Here is a 21,093-nt window from a genome sequence, read left to right on the forward strand (position 1 = left end):
CGCTGCGCTCAGATCAATAAATTGCCTCGGATAAAAACGGATCGCTTTATGACCTTGTTGTATTACAACTTGTTTGTACAATTTTAAATGAGCGCTGCATAAATACATATTGATAACTCGCTTTTATTACCCACTAACCACAATTTACTGACTATTGTTAGTTGCAATGATTTAATGCCAATGATGCTACACTTATTTAATACGACTTCCTAATGTAACGTACCTGCTAGACATGAAATGTTCTGTTAAAGCTTGTAAGCACCAGCTTTTGCTTAACTCCTTTTGTTACTCGTATAACGAAACTTCTTATATGGGACCCAGGTGCATAGATACTGGCCATACACGGTAACTCATCATAAAATAAGATCTCCGTTGCATTTCCCTCTAGCACTAACCCGTTTAATTGGACATCGTTCATACCGAGCTATACATAAGGAGCATAAGTTCGTCTAATATCAGCATTCATAACAATTAATCCTCAGCCAGTCGCCTCGCGTGGCGCAAGTCGCGTCCTCGTTGCCATTGCTTGGGAGACGACGAATTTAGATCGCGGACCACCGTAACGTGATCCCAAGCAGCAATCGTACATCGACAAACGCCAAACGAAAATAAAAACTGTATCGCGATGACACATGCTACGAAAAGTCGCGTGATTTTTCATACGTACATTATTTAAGATTCGATTGGCGTTTTCTGACAACGATCGTCATCTTGGCTAGGCCTAGGGTTTTTTGGTTTAGCGAAAACTTAAAAAACACTTTGAATTCAAATGGATATCATTGTTCTCAATCGGTTACACGGAAACGTTAAAATCGATTAGCCGCTACGATGCACTCATTTTCACGATCGCCAATACCTATTGAATTTCAAATTAATATACCTATGTAGGTATTACCCCTTCTGGACTTATCTAGATTACCTATTGAATTTCAAAATAATATACCTATGTATTACAGTAACTATTTATTAATCTGTGGTATTACCCCTTCTGGACTTATCTAGTAGGTACTGTGATTTTTAAATAATATAACGATTGCCTACTTTACTTCCTATTGGCAAGAATGGCAAGTGACCAGCTATTGATGAAAGTAAATAATCGATCTATGCCACTATATCTACTACTACTTATTGCTGTTGGTTCCAAAGAGAATAATATATGATCACTACGTTTTTTCATTTGGTTGGTTCCATAGTACACCTAGGTAAGTATAAGTAATATTTGAACATTTATACATTCAAATTAGAATGCTTTTATACTGGTTCACCTTCAAACTTACCCGCGTTCGGCAAGTGATTGTAACAACAACACAGTTTTCCAGATGGCACCTCCACGACAATAGGTACCTACGTACTACGTCACTCCGAAGTTATTGTTCTCCGGCAAACTTCGAATTTCGAACAAAGACGTACGCCACTTGGGGTGGGGCTTTTACTGGAACTATACAATTTTGAACTGCGACGATGGCAATGGCATTTAGAATTTTATTGAACTGTCAACCAAGGCTCGGAACCGGTTTTTTCTTCATACAAAAAATACCGGTATTATTACGTTCTTTTTCGTTCTTTGGTTTATTATTTCATTTTTAATGGGACAATCTAATAATACCAAGTTGTTACCTAAATATATGATTGAGATATATTTATACGTAAAGGGCATAAAATACTTTTCATCACACTCGCTCAGTAAATGTGGAATTGCACGCAGGCTTAGCGGGAACTATAGAAAAAGCGTTTTCCCTAGGGACTTATGAAGTTTCTAGTATTATAATTAACAGGTTTTTGTCTTTATACTTTTTGAAGAAAAAAAACCGGTTCAACAATACCTGTAGATCTAATCTACCACTTGAGGAAGGAAGAGAAGTTATTACACTATTTACTGCGGTGTGCATAGCTATACTCAATAAATCACTGTGCTGTACCTTAACTGTCTTGCAGTTTGGCAGAATAATTAAATGTAAAATAGGGTTTATTTCGCTAGAATATATATATTTTTTTACAGTGACTTCTGAATCTCGTAGGCTGGTAGGTGTAGAACTGGTGGTTTTGGTCTCATCCCATGGTCTCCTCTCCGGTATTTACGTCTGACAGTAACACCATAATGCTACCATAAATCAGGTTTTAATTACCTATTTTAGTATGTGACATCTATTGCTTTTAATTTGGTTAGTCCATATTTATAGGAATTTCACAGTTCAAAACTTGTTGGCCGTTAAGTGTACAAGGTAACTGTAGAATCCACAATTGTTCCTTATGCCTTTAACCCTTAAATGCATAATGATGTATATATGCATCGTATATTTGATGGTCCGTGGCTCAATATGCAGCTATCCAAAATCACATTTATTACTTTTATACAGCATGACACATCTATTTCAATTTATTAAAAAGTTATACAAAAAATCATGCATTTAAGGGTTAAATATATACTACCTATATATACCTACTATATAAACTGTGCAGGTGCCTCTAGGAACATCACAAACAATTTAGCCAAGGGGCAGTAAAACATTAAAAGCAAAGTAAGTTATGAGGTTATTACTGCAAACATACTGAAATGATAGTAAACAAAACGGTCATCACTACAGGAATAGTCCTGCTTTACAATTCTAAGCATTATTAGGCTAGGCAAAGGTTTTCATTCCAATTGCAGTCGAGTCGCATTGGCAAGTGAACCAGTGCAAAAGTGCGTTCTTTGCTTTTTCGCATAAATAGTTGTAACGAATCACAAGGTCGTAGCTAGACAGGTTCGTTTGGAAAGTCGACTTTGCCCGCTCCCGTGTAACGATCAGAATACTTGGCCAGGACAACTTATCGCTGCGACGCCACATTCTCGGCCAAAGTTTGTTCATCTCCGTACGAAGTTCGGCCAAACTGCATAATTTCTTCATATGGAAAACTTGTGTTTTCTCATAGTTCCCTGCTGTTGTCTGTGATTATGGCTAATTCTCCTAAATGTACGACAAAGTTTTAACTCGCAAGAACAACGTTTTGCCGCCCCTTTTTCGAGTGTGTAGTGTACGTCGGTATAACTATTTCTTTGGCACATCTGCAGTTCATTATAGTTTTAATGCAGGGGTGCAGAGCCTTCGTGAACCTGTTCACAAGGATCGATCACAGCCGAGTCTAAAAGAGTCAGGATGCGACAGAAATGGTTTCAAAAAGGTGGAGAAGAGAAAGAAGCCAGCTCGTCAGAATCAGTGCGGTACCGCACCGACTGGACCCAACCATTTGCTGCGTCCTACAACACCAACGACGCTGCTGTATGTGTCCCGATTACACTACCTTACGAAGGTCGAGGAGATCGTAAAGTATGTACGAATCAAGTCTGGATTCATCCTGAGGGTCGTGAAGTTGGAATCTCGTCACAGTGTGAATTTTCATTCTTTGGTGGTGAGCGTTCCGACAGAACATCTAGAAGCGACCTTCACCAAGGAGGAGTTCTGGCCGAAGAGTGTGAAGTACCGGCGGTTCCGCGGGCGGCTCCCTGACACTGCGGGGTTGCGGACTTCATCGCAGCCATAATTGTGTCTTTTTAGTTTTAGTTTATTTTATTTTGGGCCAATAGTTGCCTGAACATAAAGTATTTCATTTCATTAATAGACTTTGAATGTATACCTCCTATATAATTGTGGAAACGACATAGCACTTACATATTAACAAAATAATATTATAATGATCAAAGAGAATCTTTTCGAGCGATGGCGCCATAATACCTTTGGCCTATACTCGTGTAGATGGCGACACCTTTGATATTTAACAAATTTAACACATACCTATCAGCAAAGATATATATTATAACTCAGTAATAGATGGATACAGTCTAAGGAAAAAACGTGCCTCCAAAATCAAGAAAATTTTATTCTCGATCAGATGGCGCTACTACCTTTGGCCTACTCTCGTACAGATGGTGTTGACGGTTTCCTTTGTTATTTAACAATTTTAACGCATATCAGTAAAAGAACATGGGTCAAAATAATATAAAAATAATTAATGCAAATATTGCAAATAAAAAAATCATTTATCCATATATAAATACATTTTTTGATATTTTTATTTTTAGTTTTGATCGTGTGTCGATAGATAGCAGTGAATTTACTGTGGCTACAACTATGACAGTACCGCTTTATCCTATTATATCCTCTTTGCTATCAGTGAAAGAACAAGGATCAAATTTAATGGCTTTCTAAAAGTTCTAATCCTGTGTCGAAAGATGGCAGTAAATTTACTGTGACTACAAAAAAATTACTTTAACAATACGAGCATGGAGAATACGAGTTTGAAGTTAAGCGACACATTTCATTTAGTATAGAGGCTAAATGAAATGTGTCGCTTAACTTCAAACTCTGTGGTAAATCCATTCGACCCTCTCAGCAAATATCTACCCTATTACCTTTTCTTAATGCCAAAATCGCATAATCTGACAGTTTTACCCGAGTTTGAAGTTAAGCGACTCAAATTCTGTTTGTAATGATTAAACACAATTGTAATGGGGTTTGCCGGTCGAAATAATTAGCAGATGGCGCCAGCATAGCTTTTCCTGTCAATCCCTAGCTATGATGGCGCCATCTCTGCAAACCTTGGACAGTTGCCAACCCCATTAATGCTTTGACGACAGCGACTTTCTCGAGTTTCTCCCTCTTTACTTATTGCCATCGTTGGCCCAATGTATCTAGGCATTTTAAGCCCAATGTATAGGTATAAATGTTTACCCTTTTTATTGGAGTATTACTGGAGGCTTACTACCGTCTCTTAAAAAGAAAAAAAATGTCATGTTAAATGTGTCAGTGTAACGCGGTAAGCGCTGTCAATTGCAGCGCTAAAATTATTATTGAATATTTTAATCAGTATATAGTTATATATTAAAATTATTAGCACGAGTTTATTATAAAAATCCGTGTGTGACCGACGCATGTGATGTAACTTGATGTGTGTCGTGTGCGTGAGTTGTGCTACGTTGTGGCAGCGTTGTGTGTATAAAATGTGGTACGAGCATAGACTTTTCCGGAGCAGGACAAATATACCTACCCCAACGTTCATTAGGTACATAACTAAGCTTCCATAAACAAGGAATTTACAGTTATATAGTAGACCGCGGGCCGGGAACAGATTTCCATGACCAATCGCCTCCCGGGCGAAAACTCGTATAGTGGTTAACGGCTATGTATGATGTATGATGAACCCTCCTGAACGTCAGCTGCCGCTCCGTAGGGTGGGTTGAGGAATGGCAGCAAATAAAGTCTATAAAAAAAGTTTAGTCATCGCCTCCCGCTTGATACTTTGTCAGATGATAGTTTAGATGCTATTGTGAATAAACAAATCGTCAACCGATTGTATCGCTGTGGAAAGACCGTGTTACGCGTTTCGGTGGCTGCCATTCCTCAACCCACTAACGGAGCGGCAGCTGACGTTCACGAGGGTTCATCGTACATAGCCGTTAACCTCTATACGAGTTTTCGCCCGGGAGGCGATGACTGACGAAATTTGCGCCTGGTTCGCGGTCTATAGGTAATTACTAATTATCTAAGTAAGTAGATATTACCTAAAGGATGATTCACGAAAGCTAGCGCAAAATTTATTACTAATATGTTTGTATGTACCTAAATTTCGACAGTTCAGTACAAATCTTGCGCCAGCTTTTATAAATCTACCTATAAGTACAACAATCAGTCACAAAAATATCCACATTAGTGTTCAATAGTTTTCACGTTAAATACTCTTGCATCATTTTTATAATACAGAATAAGGCTGTTAACTGAACAAAACTTTATGAGCTGGTCTGCTTAACCGAGCGATCTCAATTTAATTCATTCGATGCTCATGCATTTTCAATAATGGTCAATTTTTTGCTCGTTTAATGGACGGGGGATGTTCGTAGGTGATTAGGTAACGTAACGAGCTAAAGCCGGTTAGGCTGTGATGCAAACGCAGATTTATCGACTATAGTTACTTATTCGCTGATAATCCAGATAAATTGGCATGGCGTAAGTAATGTTATTCAGCGCAAATTTGTCTAAAACTAGTGATAATGGGATATTTGAGACTTCAAAGGATCTCTGTACAGCTAACACATAGTTCATCCTCGGCAGCTCTAACAACCTAACAACCTTACCACAACACTACCTAAAGTAAAGGCAAGGGCAATTTAATATGGTAGTGGTAAGTATTTTCATTTGTTACGTTCATAAAGTTGCGCCTGTCTCTCGGACTACGTGCAGTAAGAGTTCTCTTCCTGCCCGTTAAATTAATAATCGATTCCGTCCCGGGAATAAAAGAGCCTCCTTTCCACACGCGATACGGGGAGCGAACCGTCAAATTAATCCACTATTTTAAACGTTCAACTGTCGCCGGCATTTTCAGCTGCATTTCGGGAATCATTTAGGAAATTTAAGATTATTTAGAGGATTTTAATAACAAAACTTCCGTGAGACATAGACATATTAAATATATTAATGACGGGTCACTCACGTGTTTTAAGTACACGTGAGTGACCCGTCATTAATATATTTAATATTTAGAGGATGAAAAGGATTTAAGCAAATTAAAATTTTCTCTTAGAGTATTTCCTCCTTTAATGTGCATTTTCGTGCCCGTGAATTAAATAATAGCTTAGCGACGTTCAGTTGCTATTTCAAATAGGTAGGTAAATGTACATACATTTATTACGATTCCGTGGCTATATTTGTAGTTACGTAATAAGACACGAGAATAGTCAAAATTACTTTGAAAGTGAAGGTATTATTTTTCAATTTAGGCACATTTCTTTTTCTTTGTCGTTATACTCTTTGCAGTGTCGTGGTCAACTGCTGATAGTGACATCAGGCACATATGTTGTTTGCCGTACGAATTCTCGCCATTTTCTGCGGTTGGAGGTCATTCTGGCAAATGCGTTCAGGGGTCCTTCCATGGCAGATTTGATTTGGTCAGTCCATCGCATAGGTGACCTCTTACGCGGTCTTGTTCCGTTTGCTCTACCCTGCACCACTAGACGCTCTATGGAGTCATTGTTTTGCCTCGAGACGTGACCGAAGAAACCGAGCATGCAGGTCAGGTCTTTACGAGAGTCGACCGCTTGATACGGAATTCTTTAAGGATGGAAACATTAGTCCGGAAGTCGGTCCAGGATATCCCCAGCATTTTCCTCCAGCACCACATCTCTAGGATCGTCTATCTTTTTCTCCCCAGTCTTTCGGATATTCCACGTCTCCGCAGCATATAAGAGTATGGGAAAAAGGAAAGCCCGTACAAGCCGTACCTTCGTGGTGTTTTTAGGGTTCCGTACCCAAAGGGTAAAAACGGGACCCTATTACTAAGACTCCGCTGTCCGTCGTCTCTCACTAGGCTGTATCTCATGAGCCGTGATAGCTAGATAGCTGAAATTTTCACAGATGATGTATTTCTGTTGCCGCTATAACAACAAATACTAAAAAGTACGGAACCCTCGGTGCGCGAGTCCGACTCGCATTTGGCCGGTTTTTTATATACTACGTCGATGGCAAACAAGCATACGGCCCGCCTGATGTTAAGCAGTTGGTTGGTGTTTTTGACTTTTGGATTCTTTTATATTCTCATCAACTTATCCATTGCGGTTTTCAGCTAATCTTCACAGTCGCTCGTGTTTGATATTAAAGCTCCAAGATAGATGTAGGATTGTACCACGGACGTTACAGTTCGCCATTTTGTACAATTATGCAGTGCCGTAAGCGCGATTACCTATAACCAGGGACGGTGCCCAGATTTTCGGACATATTTTAATACTTATAATGTGTGTTGGCAGCGAACACCAGTCGCCGACACTTGACTTGGCTACGCGCCTCGTTACACCGACTGCGATTTCCGATATTAAATTTATGGCAGCACACTGCTATTCCGGAATTTCCCGATTACAAACTGCAACGCTAACAGCGAGTAATCGCATCATGACGAAGGAGAATGCTTTATTCTTATCGGTATTAGTGTAACAAGTGCAGCGTGTAAGCTTTGTATTAGGGGGCTTGCGGCTTTAAAGCACTGTAATTTTAACCAGTAGGTACTTATGCAGTAGAGTGTTATTTTATTAAGTTTTACTTATTCTCCTTGATCGTTGAATTCGTATTTTTTACCTGCACTTCAATATCGTCAGTGGTTGAAACATATTCGAACGAACGAGCAAAAGGGAAGCGAAGTTCTTATACATTCAACTTGGAATACCCGGCTGGCCAGGGCCACGTCCCGGCATTTCGATGTTTTTAAACTGAACTTCAGAGGATAGTTTGTTACGCAATAACTTCAGTAAATTTGAAATAAAACTATGAAAACGGATTATATCGCGTATATTGAATTTATAATACATCCCGACGTTTCGAACTCTTTACAGCGTTCGTGGTCAACGGGTGACACATAATCAAACCCCCGTCACCCGTTGACACGTCGTCGTCGTTGAAACGTCGGGATGTATTATAAATTCAATATACGCGATATAATCCGTTTTCAGTTTTATTTCATGAGTAACTATCGCGGTAACCGAAGACAATATTAAGTAAATTTGTTCTAATTTAAATGAAATTAGGTAAATGTGTAGTCGAGGGCATTATATTTTATTCATTAAGTTATGAGCAGGCTCGATCAAGGGTTTATGGAGCTGGAAGAGCCTAAAGGCCCAAAAGCTATTTGTGAGGGGTCTTGCTATACTTGGTCATCTCGTTTGCACATGAAAGTATCCGTGTCCATAGTGTAGGACGTACCATCACGCTCCGCGATTGTTGCGCCATTTAGGGTCCGGGCTAAATTGGTTGTTCAATACTTACGCTATAGAATTTCCAATTTAGCAAGAACCCTAAATGGCATAACTATCCCGTATGGTGACTGTATATAGGTAGGGTAGTTAGACTGTTATCTTACAGGTCAATTGTGGTGGGTACGCTGAAAACTGGCTGTTTTAAGAGGGATATAAAATATTAATATATTATGTATCACTGATTTGATTGAGTTGAAATCGAGACCTGAGAGTACGAGCGAAATACATACTTAAACAACTGACTTATTGGCTTAAGCGAAATACATACTTAGGTATACTTAACAAACTTAAGTGTCAAAAGTGAAATTTCTTTAAACAAAAACGTCACTTTTGACACTGACATATCTAATCCATATCGTATCTAGACGTATTTGACGTATCTTAAAGTTCGAATCGGGCAGTATCGCTTTATGCGTATTAGGTAACAATAATAAAATCGAATAAACCTACGCTTATAACCATAACTTTATTCAGTTTCAAGCGGAAATTGACGAAGGCGTAACCTTAATATTATTATCAGGAATTAGATGGTATTTTAAGATCTTAGGTGTAATTACCAAAAGTTAGAAGCCAACGGAGCATCGTTAATAGCGATCAAATGGCCTCGCCTAATCGCGCCACGGACTTATAATTAGTTCCAAATGAGTTTAATGACAGTTTACCATCAGATTGTTGGAATGCCACCCCATTCGTTTCTCACGGAAAGTTTAATAAAAATTCTTTTCATTTCTCATGCTCTGAAAGTGGGTCGTTGTTGTTCTAAGAAGTGTGCAGAAAATTATACGTTTCTGCACTAGAGCATTTTACTTTCCCAGTACGTTTTTTTCTTTTATGTTACGATAAGCAATTAAAATTTGATATTAAATGGATTTGTTGTACAATTTCCATTCTGATATTTAACTCCCTATTCCATAAAACACGATACTTTTACCTAAATTGTTAATTGAAATTACCCTCAAGAAATACTGTATAAGTTTATACTTAGTCATGTTTTTCTAAATACATAATTATGTAAGTATTTTACTTTCCTCGTATTCGAAATGAAAAGTAGTATGTTTAACTAGGGTGAAAGGCACCATTTCAGTCTCGGATTAAACTCGGACCAAACTACCTCGACAGAAAGAATTTAGTGAGGTATGTACAGCAATTATGGCATTTAGTTTTTTGCCTAATCTTTTTGTCTGGGCAATCTCTATATTCGTGCCCAGCGGCGGCACAGTGTGAGCAGGTGGTATCAGTGGAGCTGCAGTGCTTGCGCGTGTGCCCATACTGCAAGCATTTATAGCACTGCAGCAGGGGCAAATACTCGCAAGCGTGAACCTGCTGATGGTCAAGATTGACCTTAGTTTCGTTCAGGACAGCTCTGAAGGATGAGCTCCCTGCCGAGGTTTTCCCGAGGGGCTATAGTATGGGGTTCTTCAACGCGCGTGTAATATTTCTGGTGTTGCAGGCGTCCATAGGCTACGGTAACTGCTTACCATCAGGCGGGCCGTATGCTTGTTTGCCACCGTCGTGGTATAAAAAAAAAGGTCTGGGGTGCTGTCAGGAAAACGGCATTGTAAAGCCGTTCGTTCCTGTTCCCCCTTTTGAACTGAAACTTAAAGTCACGGTCTTGTTTCATATGGGCGGCGATATTAGGATTTTGGTTTCGTATGATTTCAGTCAGCTGGTTTTCGGGGATGTCAGTCAGTCGAGTCGGATTTAGTGGCAATTATTTTATACTGTACGATAAATTTAAAGCTATTTACTGGCTACTGTAGTTTAAAGTATAGTTCGAAAATACAGCTTATAAGGTAAACTTTATCTAATAAATCTAAGTCTATAATATTGTCTTTGGTTACCGTGATACTCGTAAAATAAAACGATGAAAACGGATTATAACTAGCCTTATGAACCGATATTGCATGTAAACCAGCCTTAAAATTTATAGTACAGATATTTTTGATTGCAACTGTATTTCGACCTTTATAGCCTTCCCCAACTCAGTGCTCTGTAACATTTCGGCCACACGCGCGATGCCCATGCCCAGTCTAAAACAGCATCCGTTACAATCAACAAGTTATCAAATTACTCATCCCGAAATCACAGCTACATTTCCCGCCCTAACCGCAACCAGAATCAGTTTGGCTTCAGGGAAATGGCATGATTTATCATACGGAGGCCAATTGTGTTTTAACAACTTTAACAATCGAATAATAATAATTTTATTTATTTATAAACATCATATTACAATGATTGCCTTAAAAACTAGAAACTAGAAGAATAAGGTATTCATCTAATTTTAATACGACCATCAGACATCTCGCCCAAACCTATTGGGATGGTGCGCGGATGGTGAGACAACCCGAGGTCGTATCAAAACAAAATATGAAAATCATATTAAATTGATAAAACGGAATCTGCCTCACGGAGCGGGCAGGGATGGACAGGGTCCGGGTTTGACACGAATATATTCATTATAGGAGCTAATTGTGTCGTTAGACATTGTAACGATATGTTGGGCTCCTAAGGAGTCCAATCAGCTACCGTCAAACGGGGGAAAAATAGACTGGTGTATAAAATGAGACAAAACCTAGTAGGAAATTTGATTACCTATCCTGGCGAATCCGTAAGTGATACGTTGGTTAATTCACTATCAATTCACCCGAATTTTTCCACTTTTAATTTATTTCTGAGCTTAATTCCCTGTCTTATTCTTGATGAACCTAGAATCCACGATACATGTAAGGTGTAATGTATATTAAGGTAGACACAGCAGGTGACAGTGGATCAGGTCAGTTCAACTTTGATGCCAATTATCTCGAAGACAATGAACTTTGAAGTAAATATGGGATACTGCTTAAGGCCGTTGTTGTTAATATGATAAGCTAAAAAAACATTAGAAAACTAAGGGATTCATATCGAAGGTCACTGGGGCATGGGATCCCCTTAAGGTAGACACAGCAGGTGACAGTGGGTCAGACCAGTCGCCGGGAACGAGTTGGCACGCCTCGGCAATCTCACTGCCCGACTTGATTCACTCCAATTCAAGTCGACTGTAAAGCTTCCGGACATTTTTTGTTTTTTTTTTGGTTTAAATTTAATGTTATTTGTGCCCAGAATCATGAGCTGATTCCATGCTCCTAGGAAAGAAACAATGTATGTCTTAACTTAGATTTGGGCTCTTTTGTTACCTACACCTAATACAGTTTCAACTGGTATTGCTGTCAATAAATAGGTGATAGCCCACCTTGTGAGCCTCGTTCTGGGGATTCGTATGCTGCCTACAAATATAAAGACGATGTTCTTCTTGACAGGTTTTTAATTAATATTAGTTTTACAAATCTGGTTTCCTCATTTAAGCCGTAATTCTTTACAAGTTGACAGGCAAGGCTAAGTTGTCACAGATAACATATATCAGCCCTACACGCTCAATAACTGTCATTAGAAATAATATTACAATCACCTTATGTTGGTACAGTATTAGCCATATTGTTTTATTAAGCCGTTACGTTGTTAAGCTTATAATATAAAAATAGTACAGAATATAAAATGCTAACATAGGTAAACAATGCATTTAGATATGAAGGCTATAAAATTGGTTTACCTGAACGTAAACTCAAAGCAAACAACAAAGTTGTATTTCTCCATCTTTCAAGTTATAGGGTAATTTTGTATTTTACGATGAAACAACCTTTCCGGGTAAAGTTTAAAACATTCTTGTCTGCAAATCTGCTTTATCAGAAATGATACTTCAATATTCCCTAAGCTTTCTCTAAGCATACAGTAGAGTGCATTTTTAGTTATAAGAAATCACGGTGCATTTGCTCCAATATGATGCTCTCAAGCAAAAGTTCTCGTTCGCGTTCTTGACTCGAGTAACTCGAGTTGCATAAAGTGGGTCCAAGGTAGCGATTGTTATTACCCAAGCTCGTATCTTCGTTCGTAACAATGAATTAGAAAAAACAACGTTACTTCTTGTCAATTAAGGTTCATATTTGTAAATCAAAACGACTGATGGTAAAGAGCGGGCGGGCCCTGAACATTACGGACAGAAACGATATTTTTCTTCTGAAAATTTCGCATTCATAAACTTGATGGAGACTGAAATACAGAGAACAAACATATACTGTCAACGAATAATTTGAACATTGTATAATATCAATTTAAGCAGTTTTAAAAAGCGGTTATGAAGAAAGGAGAAATTTATGTACACTCTCTGTTGCTCATTCACAATAATTACTTATAACATTGCCGCTGAACACTTCTTTTATGGTCAGAAAGCGATATCAACAAAATTATATCCGAGTGGCAGAGACACCAAACAGGTAGAAGAGGACGAAGAGGTGAAAATTCTAAGAAAAAATCCTGCCTTCGAGTTTGGCAGCCGAACTGTGGCCGAACTAATTAAGTAGATGACCGACACTGAACTTTTATGGTGACTAAATTCTCAAACGTCAACATCGGCTGTCGATTTCGAACCACGATTTGTTTAAGTGCGTACTTTATATTTCTTCTACTGCTTTTAACTGTTACTTTTAAATCTATGAGAAATTTTGTACACCCTATTAAGTGCAACGTTGTAAAATTTTAAGTTGCCAGCGTCCATACGACGTCAGCTACCATCAGTTTTTATACTTCTCCAGTTATTATCTATCATATTACCCAGATATGTATGTTTTCTTTCGTATACCGTTGAAGAATATAAGATGCAGTACGAGAATAAATTCAAACTTTCAGGTGTGCACCGAAGCATGTAATGAAGCATTTGCAATGGCAAATGGTTATTTTATAAAAGCAAACCTAACGAGTCGGGGAAATTAAACTAGTTTCGACGTTTCACGTTTACGCTTCGGGTTCAGTTCTATTATTTAACTTGCCAAGGAAAACGGACTTCATATTCCACCCAGAAGATTGTACTTTATACATATTTGTAACAGGAACAAAATTGGTTTTTCATCTGAGTAGCTCATACAAGCATATTTTAGTGACAAAAAAGTGAACGCAAGTTGAGGTGAAAAGTTGGATGTGTCAATCTCGATGAAATATATTTGCATCTCGTGGCTTTTCAATCTCTAAAGATTCTTGTTTTGCATCATTGCGAGATATTAAAATATCTTCCGCTTACTTGGGACTCAATTAGTACGAACAGCAAAAAAACACCTTTACTTCCTTGTTCCACAAATACTCGTAACAATTTCAGGATAAGGAAAGCAACTGTCAGTGACTTGTGTGGGAGTGAATAACTTTGCCTTGGCATTGTCGAATTCCCAACGTAAAATCTGTCTATTTTCGGTGCGCTTGATTCGACCTCTACAATTAGCTTTGAGCGGGTTTCAAATTTATAAAGCTTTCATCGGGCTTAGCCATTGAAATTGAACTTGTATTCAACAAAATTAAATGACACTAATAAAACCCTAAATTGAAATATTAATAGTGGGTTACTGATGCATTACCGAATTTTTTTGCCAAATTTTCATATCCCAAACTATCTTTCCCAAAAATTTAAAACCCAACTAATCATTTCCCAACTATACATAATCCAACCTAACCTTTTTTTTTTTTTTTTTTTTTTCGTCAGAAAATGCTTTTACGCATACCCGGGCTTGTAGAGGGAGCCCGGGTTATGCAGGACTCGACGGGTGTATGTTGCCCGTAATACCTGCTAAAAACTGACGTTGGCCGCTTCGCTGGGTTTAGGTGGGAACACGGGTCCACTTGCGTATTCTCCGCGGACCCACCAGCAGCTGACTAGTAATGACTAGAACAATAAAGGGGGGAGAAATCACACTTCCCCCCGGGCTGACCTAGCAGAAACGCGCTTTGCCGAGCTTCCACGCGCTTCCCGCTCGAGGGGATCAGCTTGGAGCGACGGAAACCCTCCATCTCCGCCGCCCGCTACCCTTATTTAGGGTGGGAGATTTCGGTCGTGCGCAGCGCGCCTCCTCCCTACTCTTCGACGGCGAGTGGAGTCTGCTTCCGCCGCAATCTCCCTTTCGCGCTCATTTTTCTCTTTCTGCGCCACCACTTCCTCGCAGAAGGAGAGCATCGCCTGCCACGCCGTGTCTTGCCTCACCATGGCAGCAATCACTGCCGGCAAGGACAAGTCCGACCCTACTACAGGAATGAGTACGGATCGCTGCGAGCCCCATGCTGGACACACTTCCAGCGTGTGCTGGGCCGTATCTTGTTCCGCTCCGCATTCGTGGCATTCAGGGGTTGGTTCCCGACCCACAATTTTCCACAGGAACCGACCAAAGCAGCCGTGCCCCGACAGGATCTGGGTCAGACGGAAGGTCAGGACCCCATGCCGCCTTTCCACCCAATCTTTTAGGACCGGGCGGATGGCTTCTATCGTACGGGAGCCAGCTATTGGCCGCTCTAGACGGCACTCCCAGGCTCCCATCGCGTCATTGAGAAAATCAGCGCGTCGAGCCTCAATCTCAGAGGGAGTAGGCCAATGATCTCGCTCCCAAGCCGCCACTCGCCAGAAGTAAAGTTCCGCCAGAACTTTGGCTTCCAAGTCCCAGGGTAGGGATCCGGCCAAAACGCACGCAGCATCAGTGGATACAGTGCGGTACCCACGCACCGTTCGCAGCGCCATCGCCCTCTGCGATCTCCGCAGATGAGCTGTGCACTGTCTGCCAATGGCATCAGCCCACACGGGTGCGCCATAAAGGGCTATGGAGCGCACAACTCCCGTGTATAAACGGCGGCACGAGGCCTTGGGCCCTCCCAAGTTTTTAAGTAGACGCCCGAGGGCCGCCGCAGCGCTTATCAATTTTGGGGCCAGACGCTCGAAATGAGCCTTGAAGTTCCATTTGCTGTCGAGCACAACTCCCAGATAACGCAGAGTTGGCTTGACAGCGATTGGGACCCCGCCGACAGTAATTTGGGCATCCATTGGAGGTGCTTTCCGAGGCCCGTAGAAGCAGATGGCTTCTGATTTTTGGAGAGCGACCTCCAGCCCTAACCGTCTTATGCGGCTTACGACTTGGGCAACACCCGCCGTAGCCAGAATGGCCGCGTCACGATAGCTTGGTCCCTTGGCCATCACCAACGTGTCATCAGCGTAACAAAATACACTTATTCCACGTTGGTTTTCTCCCCGCAAGACCCAGTCATAACCGACATTCCAAAGAAGTGGCCCTAGCACTGACCCCTGAGGAACGCCGCACTCCATCTGTTTCCGACCCCAAGTGCGCTGCCCAGGCCACTCCACAAACCGATCACTCAGATACGCCCGGATTATACGGGCCAAATGAGGAGGAACGCAGTGGTAGCGCATTGCCTCGTTTATTGTTTCCCAAGGCATGGTGTTAAAGGCGTTGCGAATGTCTAATGACACTGCCAGAACGACCTCACCTCGGGAAACAGATTCTTGGGCCAGGGTTTTGACACACAGGATGGCATCCACTGTGGAATGGCCGCTCCTGAACCCAAATTGGTTGTCGGCTAAGTCTGGCCCCGCTGTCTGCATATGCTTGATGAGGCGGGACGCTATGATGCGCTCGAATAGCTTCCCTACCTCATCAAGCAGCACGATTGGCCGATAAGCCGAGGGCGATTCTGCCGGGCGACCCTCTTTTTTCAGCAGGACTAGTTTCCCTGTTTTCCACGCTACAGGAAAGCGTCCCTGATCCAGGCACGCCGAAAATAAGCGAGTAAGACGCGGCTCCAGCTCCGCTATTGCGAGGGCCCATGCGCGGCCAGGAAGACCGTCTGGGCCCGGGGCCGTGTTTTTGATACGCATTCGCCGGACTGCTGCTCTCAATTCCTCGGCAGAAACCGCCGGCACTTCTTCGGTCTCTTCAGCACGCGGTGGCGCCATTGCTGGAGGATTGACATTGCCTCTGGCAGGAAACAGTACCGTGACCACTTCCTCGAGGAACTCAATTTCAAGGGTTTGCGTGAGGGGTGGGGCCCATGGGCGCAGCTTGTTTCTCACAAGTTTATAGGGCCTGCCCCAGGGATCCGCATTTAGTGTTTCGAGAAATTCCTCTCTCGCAGCATCCATGGCTCGGCCCATGGCAGTCTTGAGAGACTCCTTCGCTGCCTTGTATAGAGCATACAGGGTCCTTTCCGCCTCTTCATCTGGCCGCCGACGTCTCCTCTGTCTTTGGTACCGGCGCCGCGCATCTGAGCAGCCCTTCCGCAGGAGTGCAAGCTCAGCTGTCCACCAGTACACTTGAGTCTTTTGTGATGGAGACTTTGCCCGGGGCATCGCCGCGTCGCATATTTGCGTCATGGCTTCCCGGAACCAGGATGCTTCCGCCTCCACCACAACCTCACCTTCTGGCGCTGGCAGCCACGCCTGAACTGTTGCTGCTTCTGTAAGCCGGTCTCGGTCAAGCTTGCTTAGAGCCCATCTCGGGCGCCCACCGCTGCCGGCAGGAGGATCTCGACTTGGGACGGAGCCTGATGGAGACGTGAAGACGTCATATCGGATATAGCGATGATCCGACAGCGTCTCCACGTCCGCCATTACCTTCCAACCATTTACACGGCCCGCCAGAGAAGCATTCGTGAAAGTCAGGTCCACAATGGAGCCGCCCTGTTGCCGCACGCACGTGTGAATTGCTCCCGTGTTAGCAAGAGTGAGCCCTGTCGCAACCGCCCACTCTTCCAGCACCTCGCCGCGCACATCGGTCACCGGTGAACCCCATGCAGTGGATTTTGCGTTAAAGTCCCCTGCGACAATTAGCGGGCCAGAAAGTTGTGCGACGTGAGCGCCCACCTCTGTTAGGTAGCGCTCGAACTCCGCCCGACATCGGTTCGGGGAGAAGTATATGCCGACGAATGTGGCACACCCGCATCTCGCTGAGACGAAGCCTTTCCCCTTCAGCACACCTTCAAACGCAGAAGAACCTGCGCCCACTCTCGACACAATAGCAACAGTCCCGTCGAGGTCTGCGGCCCAGTCGTCACGGAGCGAAACCGAGTATGGCTCAGCCAAGACCGCCACATGTATCCCCCATTGGGCCAGAGACTGGAATAAAAGCTCCTGGGCCCTGGCACAGTGGTTAAGGTTAGTCTGCAGAACTTTAAGGGCCATTTAAATTTTCAGATTCCACTACCTCTATTTCGTCCTCTGCCACCAAGCCAGTGGCGGGGAGAGCAGCGTGGGAGGGGGAGCCATCGCCAGCGCGCATATCTTTCTTAGAGCGGGGATTCTTGCAGGCCTTGGACCCCATTTTATGGTCCGCGGGCTTACCCGCAGCGGAACACAGGACACAAGAAGGTGGCCCTGAGCAAGCTGCCCTCTTATGCCCTGGCTGGCCACATCTAAAACAAAGGGCACTGTGGTCCTCCGTCGCTGTGCACTGGGCACTGGTGTGCCCCATTTGGAGACATCTGAAGCATCTCATTGGCCTCTCTTTTAGTAGGCTAACTCTGGCCGAGAGCCCCCAGCCAAGGTCAAGGCGCCCATCCTGAACCACCTTCTTGGCAGCCGTAACAGGGCAGCGCACCCATAGTGTGCCGAGGGTGCGGATGCCTCGACGGATCTCGCCAGTTTTCACTTTCTCAGTGGGACAACCACCGTTAATAGCGATCGCGGCTGCCACTGACTCCGGTGACACTGAGTCATCCAACTCCGATAAGCGAAGTTCCGCGCATTTAATTGGCCTTGAGATACGGACATTCTGCTCGCCTAATTTCTCCGCCAGGGCCTTGGCCAGCTGATCAGCTTTTTCGTCGCTGGCTGTCCCTGGTACCTCCAGTACTTGACCACCAGTGACAGCACGCTTTATTCTCATCTTTGTGATGCCGATACTGGTCAGGTCCACCTTTTTTGCCTCGGAGAGCACGTTCGCATACGTCACTCCTAACTCTTTCGCCTCTGGCAACAATGTCAGAACCACAGCTGAAGAGCGTGGAGGTGTTAACTTCTTCGCCTTTTTGGGCCGCTGAGCCTTTTGCCGGCTCTGCTGTGGCTGGGTGTTAACCGGTTTATCTTTTTTTCCCTTTTTTTTATTGCGACCTGCTACCTGCCATTTATTTTTCACCTGCACAGGATCTGGAGGCGTTGGCTGGGGCAGGGGGGCCGCTAAGTTCAGTTCGCGAGCAAGGGTTTTTTGTGTTTGGGGGGCAACAGCAACACTCTTCTTGCCCTTCGCCTTACCCTTACCGCTACTCTTTTGGGGCTCCTGTGTGTAGTTAGGAGGTCCCTTCTTTGGAGCATCAGGTGCCCCTGATGTTGACGGCTTCTGTGTCATGTTAGGATCCGTGTCCTTCGTCTTGTCACCAGCCAGTGGTGGGCCAAGACGTTGCGCTGGCAAGAGCCGGCCCTCCTTTTCCAATCCGTCAAATCGAGCGTTGATTATCTGGCTCACTTGAATCGTGACGGAGCGAGCAATGCTTTCTATATCCCAGACCGAAGGATCGCTCGGTGCCGAAGGTAGGGGTGTTGGGCTGCCCCGAAGGGAGCTCTGCCCCTGGCCATCTGTGCCTGCCCTCAGTTCCGCGAGACTGGCGCGAAGCTCACCCATCTCCTTGCGGAGTTCGGCAATATCTGCCTTTAGGCGCGTATTTTCCGCAGCCAATTTCTCGGTCTCGTCCGAGACCGAGCGCCCCCCTAACTCCGTGACCGCCTCGCGGATCGTTACCATGGCTTGCTTTAGATCACGCACAAACGTCCCTTTTAAGTTTTTTGATTTAGTGGCGACGTGGTTGATGACGCCCAAGCCGTCCAGCACCTGCTGGGTTAGGGCCAGGGCTGAACGGGCGTCCTCGCCTTCGTCCCCGCTTGGTGTCCGGGGGGACTGTGGCAGGCGGGTAAGGCGCTTGCTCATCGCCTTACGGGTTGCCTCCGCCACCTCCTTCGCAGCTTGCAGCTTAAGTTCCTCTTGATTCCGCTTTAAGAATTGGGCTTTGGCCCGGGCCAGCCCCACGCCATGTGCTGTTGTAGGGTGGCCACGTCCTCTCTTATTAGACCCGAAGCTACGCCTTGCTCCGGGGTCGGAAGCATCATCACTGGATACTTCCGATCCATTATCCTCGCTTAACAGCCGCTTCCGTCCTTCCCCGGATTGGTTTGAGGGGGGAATAGGCAGCGAACCATCCGAATCGGCTGTCTCAGTGTCGGCGTCCGTCTGCAACGGCGACCTGAAAAACTTTTCACTGGGAAGATCACGCGTGTCGACCTTTGCGGGGGAAAAGAACTCCTCCCTTCCTGGCGAAAGCCTCTCCAGCGCGCCTCGAGCCCTCCTCCCACAAAACACCCTCGTAGGGATTGGTGTGGGCGACCGCACGAACTCCTGCGGTGCCACGGGCGCCTCCTCCTCTCCGTCCTCGCTACCGGGGACGGCATGATGTATGTAACGCCCCTGATTGTCCCGGACTGGTCGGAACTCCATGGTTGGGGGGTTTGGAGAGGGTGTCGTAGCAGCCGCTTTCGCACCTTCCTCGTCCCCTCCTCCGCGCAACCTTAAAACTAATCCGCATGCATCATTGTCCAGTAAACGTTTGCCATGGTCGTCGGTTTTCGTCCTTGAGCGGTGTGCCCCCCCAGAATACGGTGGGCAGCATGACACCACAGCGCGGGCACTTGCCCGTTCTGTGGTATCACAGAGGATTGGGACCTCCTGGGGTAGTGATTTACTATTTTGGCCACTCATGATTTTGCTATTTTTTTTTTAAAGGAGGTATGCCCCCCCCCCTGACGTTCGTGACTGGGCTCCCCCCAGCCACGCATCCCATCGGCACGCCAGTCACACCTTGGGATTGAGGATTTTTTATAGTGGTTAACTCCACGTGACCCTCCTCTCAGTGAGGGAGGTCCCCGGTCCGCTCAATGCGGGTTACGGGTTGCCCGTCGGTGGCTGTAGCCACAACATCGCGCCAGGTGGTCTAAGCCACCCTACCACCCTAGGGTAGCTCGTGAAGCTGAGCTCCGACTCCGTCCCAGGGGGACCTGGCGTCTCGCACTGTGCCCTCTGCTGGTTTCAGAGGGACACGCGGAGCCGCACATCGGGACCCCTCTCCTCAGGCCTGTCCGGTTTGGGAGGCCCTGTCCGGCATAGCCCTGAGGATCATTGGAGCACACAAACACGGCATTAAAGCCAACGCAGGAGAAAACTCGACTGCCATTGCCACGACTGTGACTGGTAGTTCGCAGAGAGAGAATAGCTTACGCGCAACTGAGCGGCTATCCTCCCCCTCCCAGGGTGCACCACAAGGAGGTCTACCAGCCCTGCACCCCTAATCCAACCTAACCTAACCCAACCTAGTTCGTCATTTTCATTTCCCAACTATGGGGTTGGGAAATGAAATGATTGCGAAGTAATTATATGCGAAAGATTGAGTTGACAAACGTGCAGTTGGTAAAGTGTTATTGGGAA

At 44.4% G+C, this 21,093-nt stretch overlaps 1 protein-coding gene across 1 annotated transcript; it reads right to left on the reverse strand.

Moving 5' to 3' along the window:
• Nucleotides 1-14,660: 14,660 nt before the first annotated feature.
• Nucleotides 14,661-20,370, reverse strand: LOC134743387 (uncharacterized). The gene is made up of 2 exons (XM_063676778.1): nucleotides 17,830-20,370; nucleotides 14,661-17,741 (listed from the first exon to the last, which is right to left on the reverse strand). The coding sequence occupies exons 1-2, from the start codon at nucleotides 20,368-20,370 to the stop codon at nucleotides 14,661-14,663; spliced, it is 5,622 nt and encodes a 1,873-aa protein (XP_063532848.1).
• Nucleotides 20,371-21,093: the final 723 nt, after the last annotated feature.

This window comes from Cydia strobilella, chromosome 8 (assembly GCF_947568885.1).
Source record: "Cydia strobilella chromosome 8, ilCydStro3.1, whole genome shotgun sequence".
NCBI lineage: Eukaryota > Metazoa > Arthropoda > Insecta > Lepidoptera > Tortricidae > Cydia > Cydia strobilella.

Excerpts from the sequence above, each read along its gene's own strand:
- LOC134743387 (XM_063676778.1), bottom strand. The coding sequence starts at position 20,370 with ATGAGTGGCCAAAATAGTAAATCACTACCCCAGGAGGTCCCAATCCTC. Across the intron at positions 17,742-17,829 it reads TGGCAGAGGACGAAATAGAG|TCTCTGGCCCAATGGGGGAT; the intron begins GTAGTGGAATCT and ends CTTTTATTCCAG.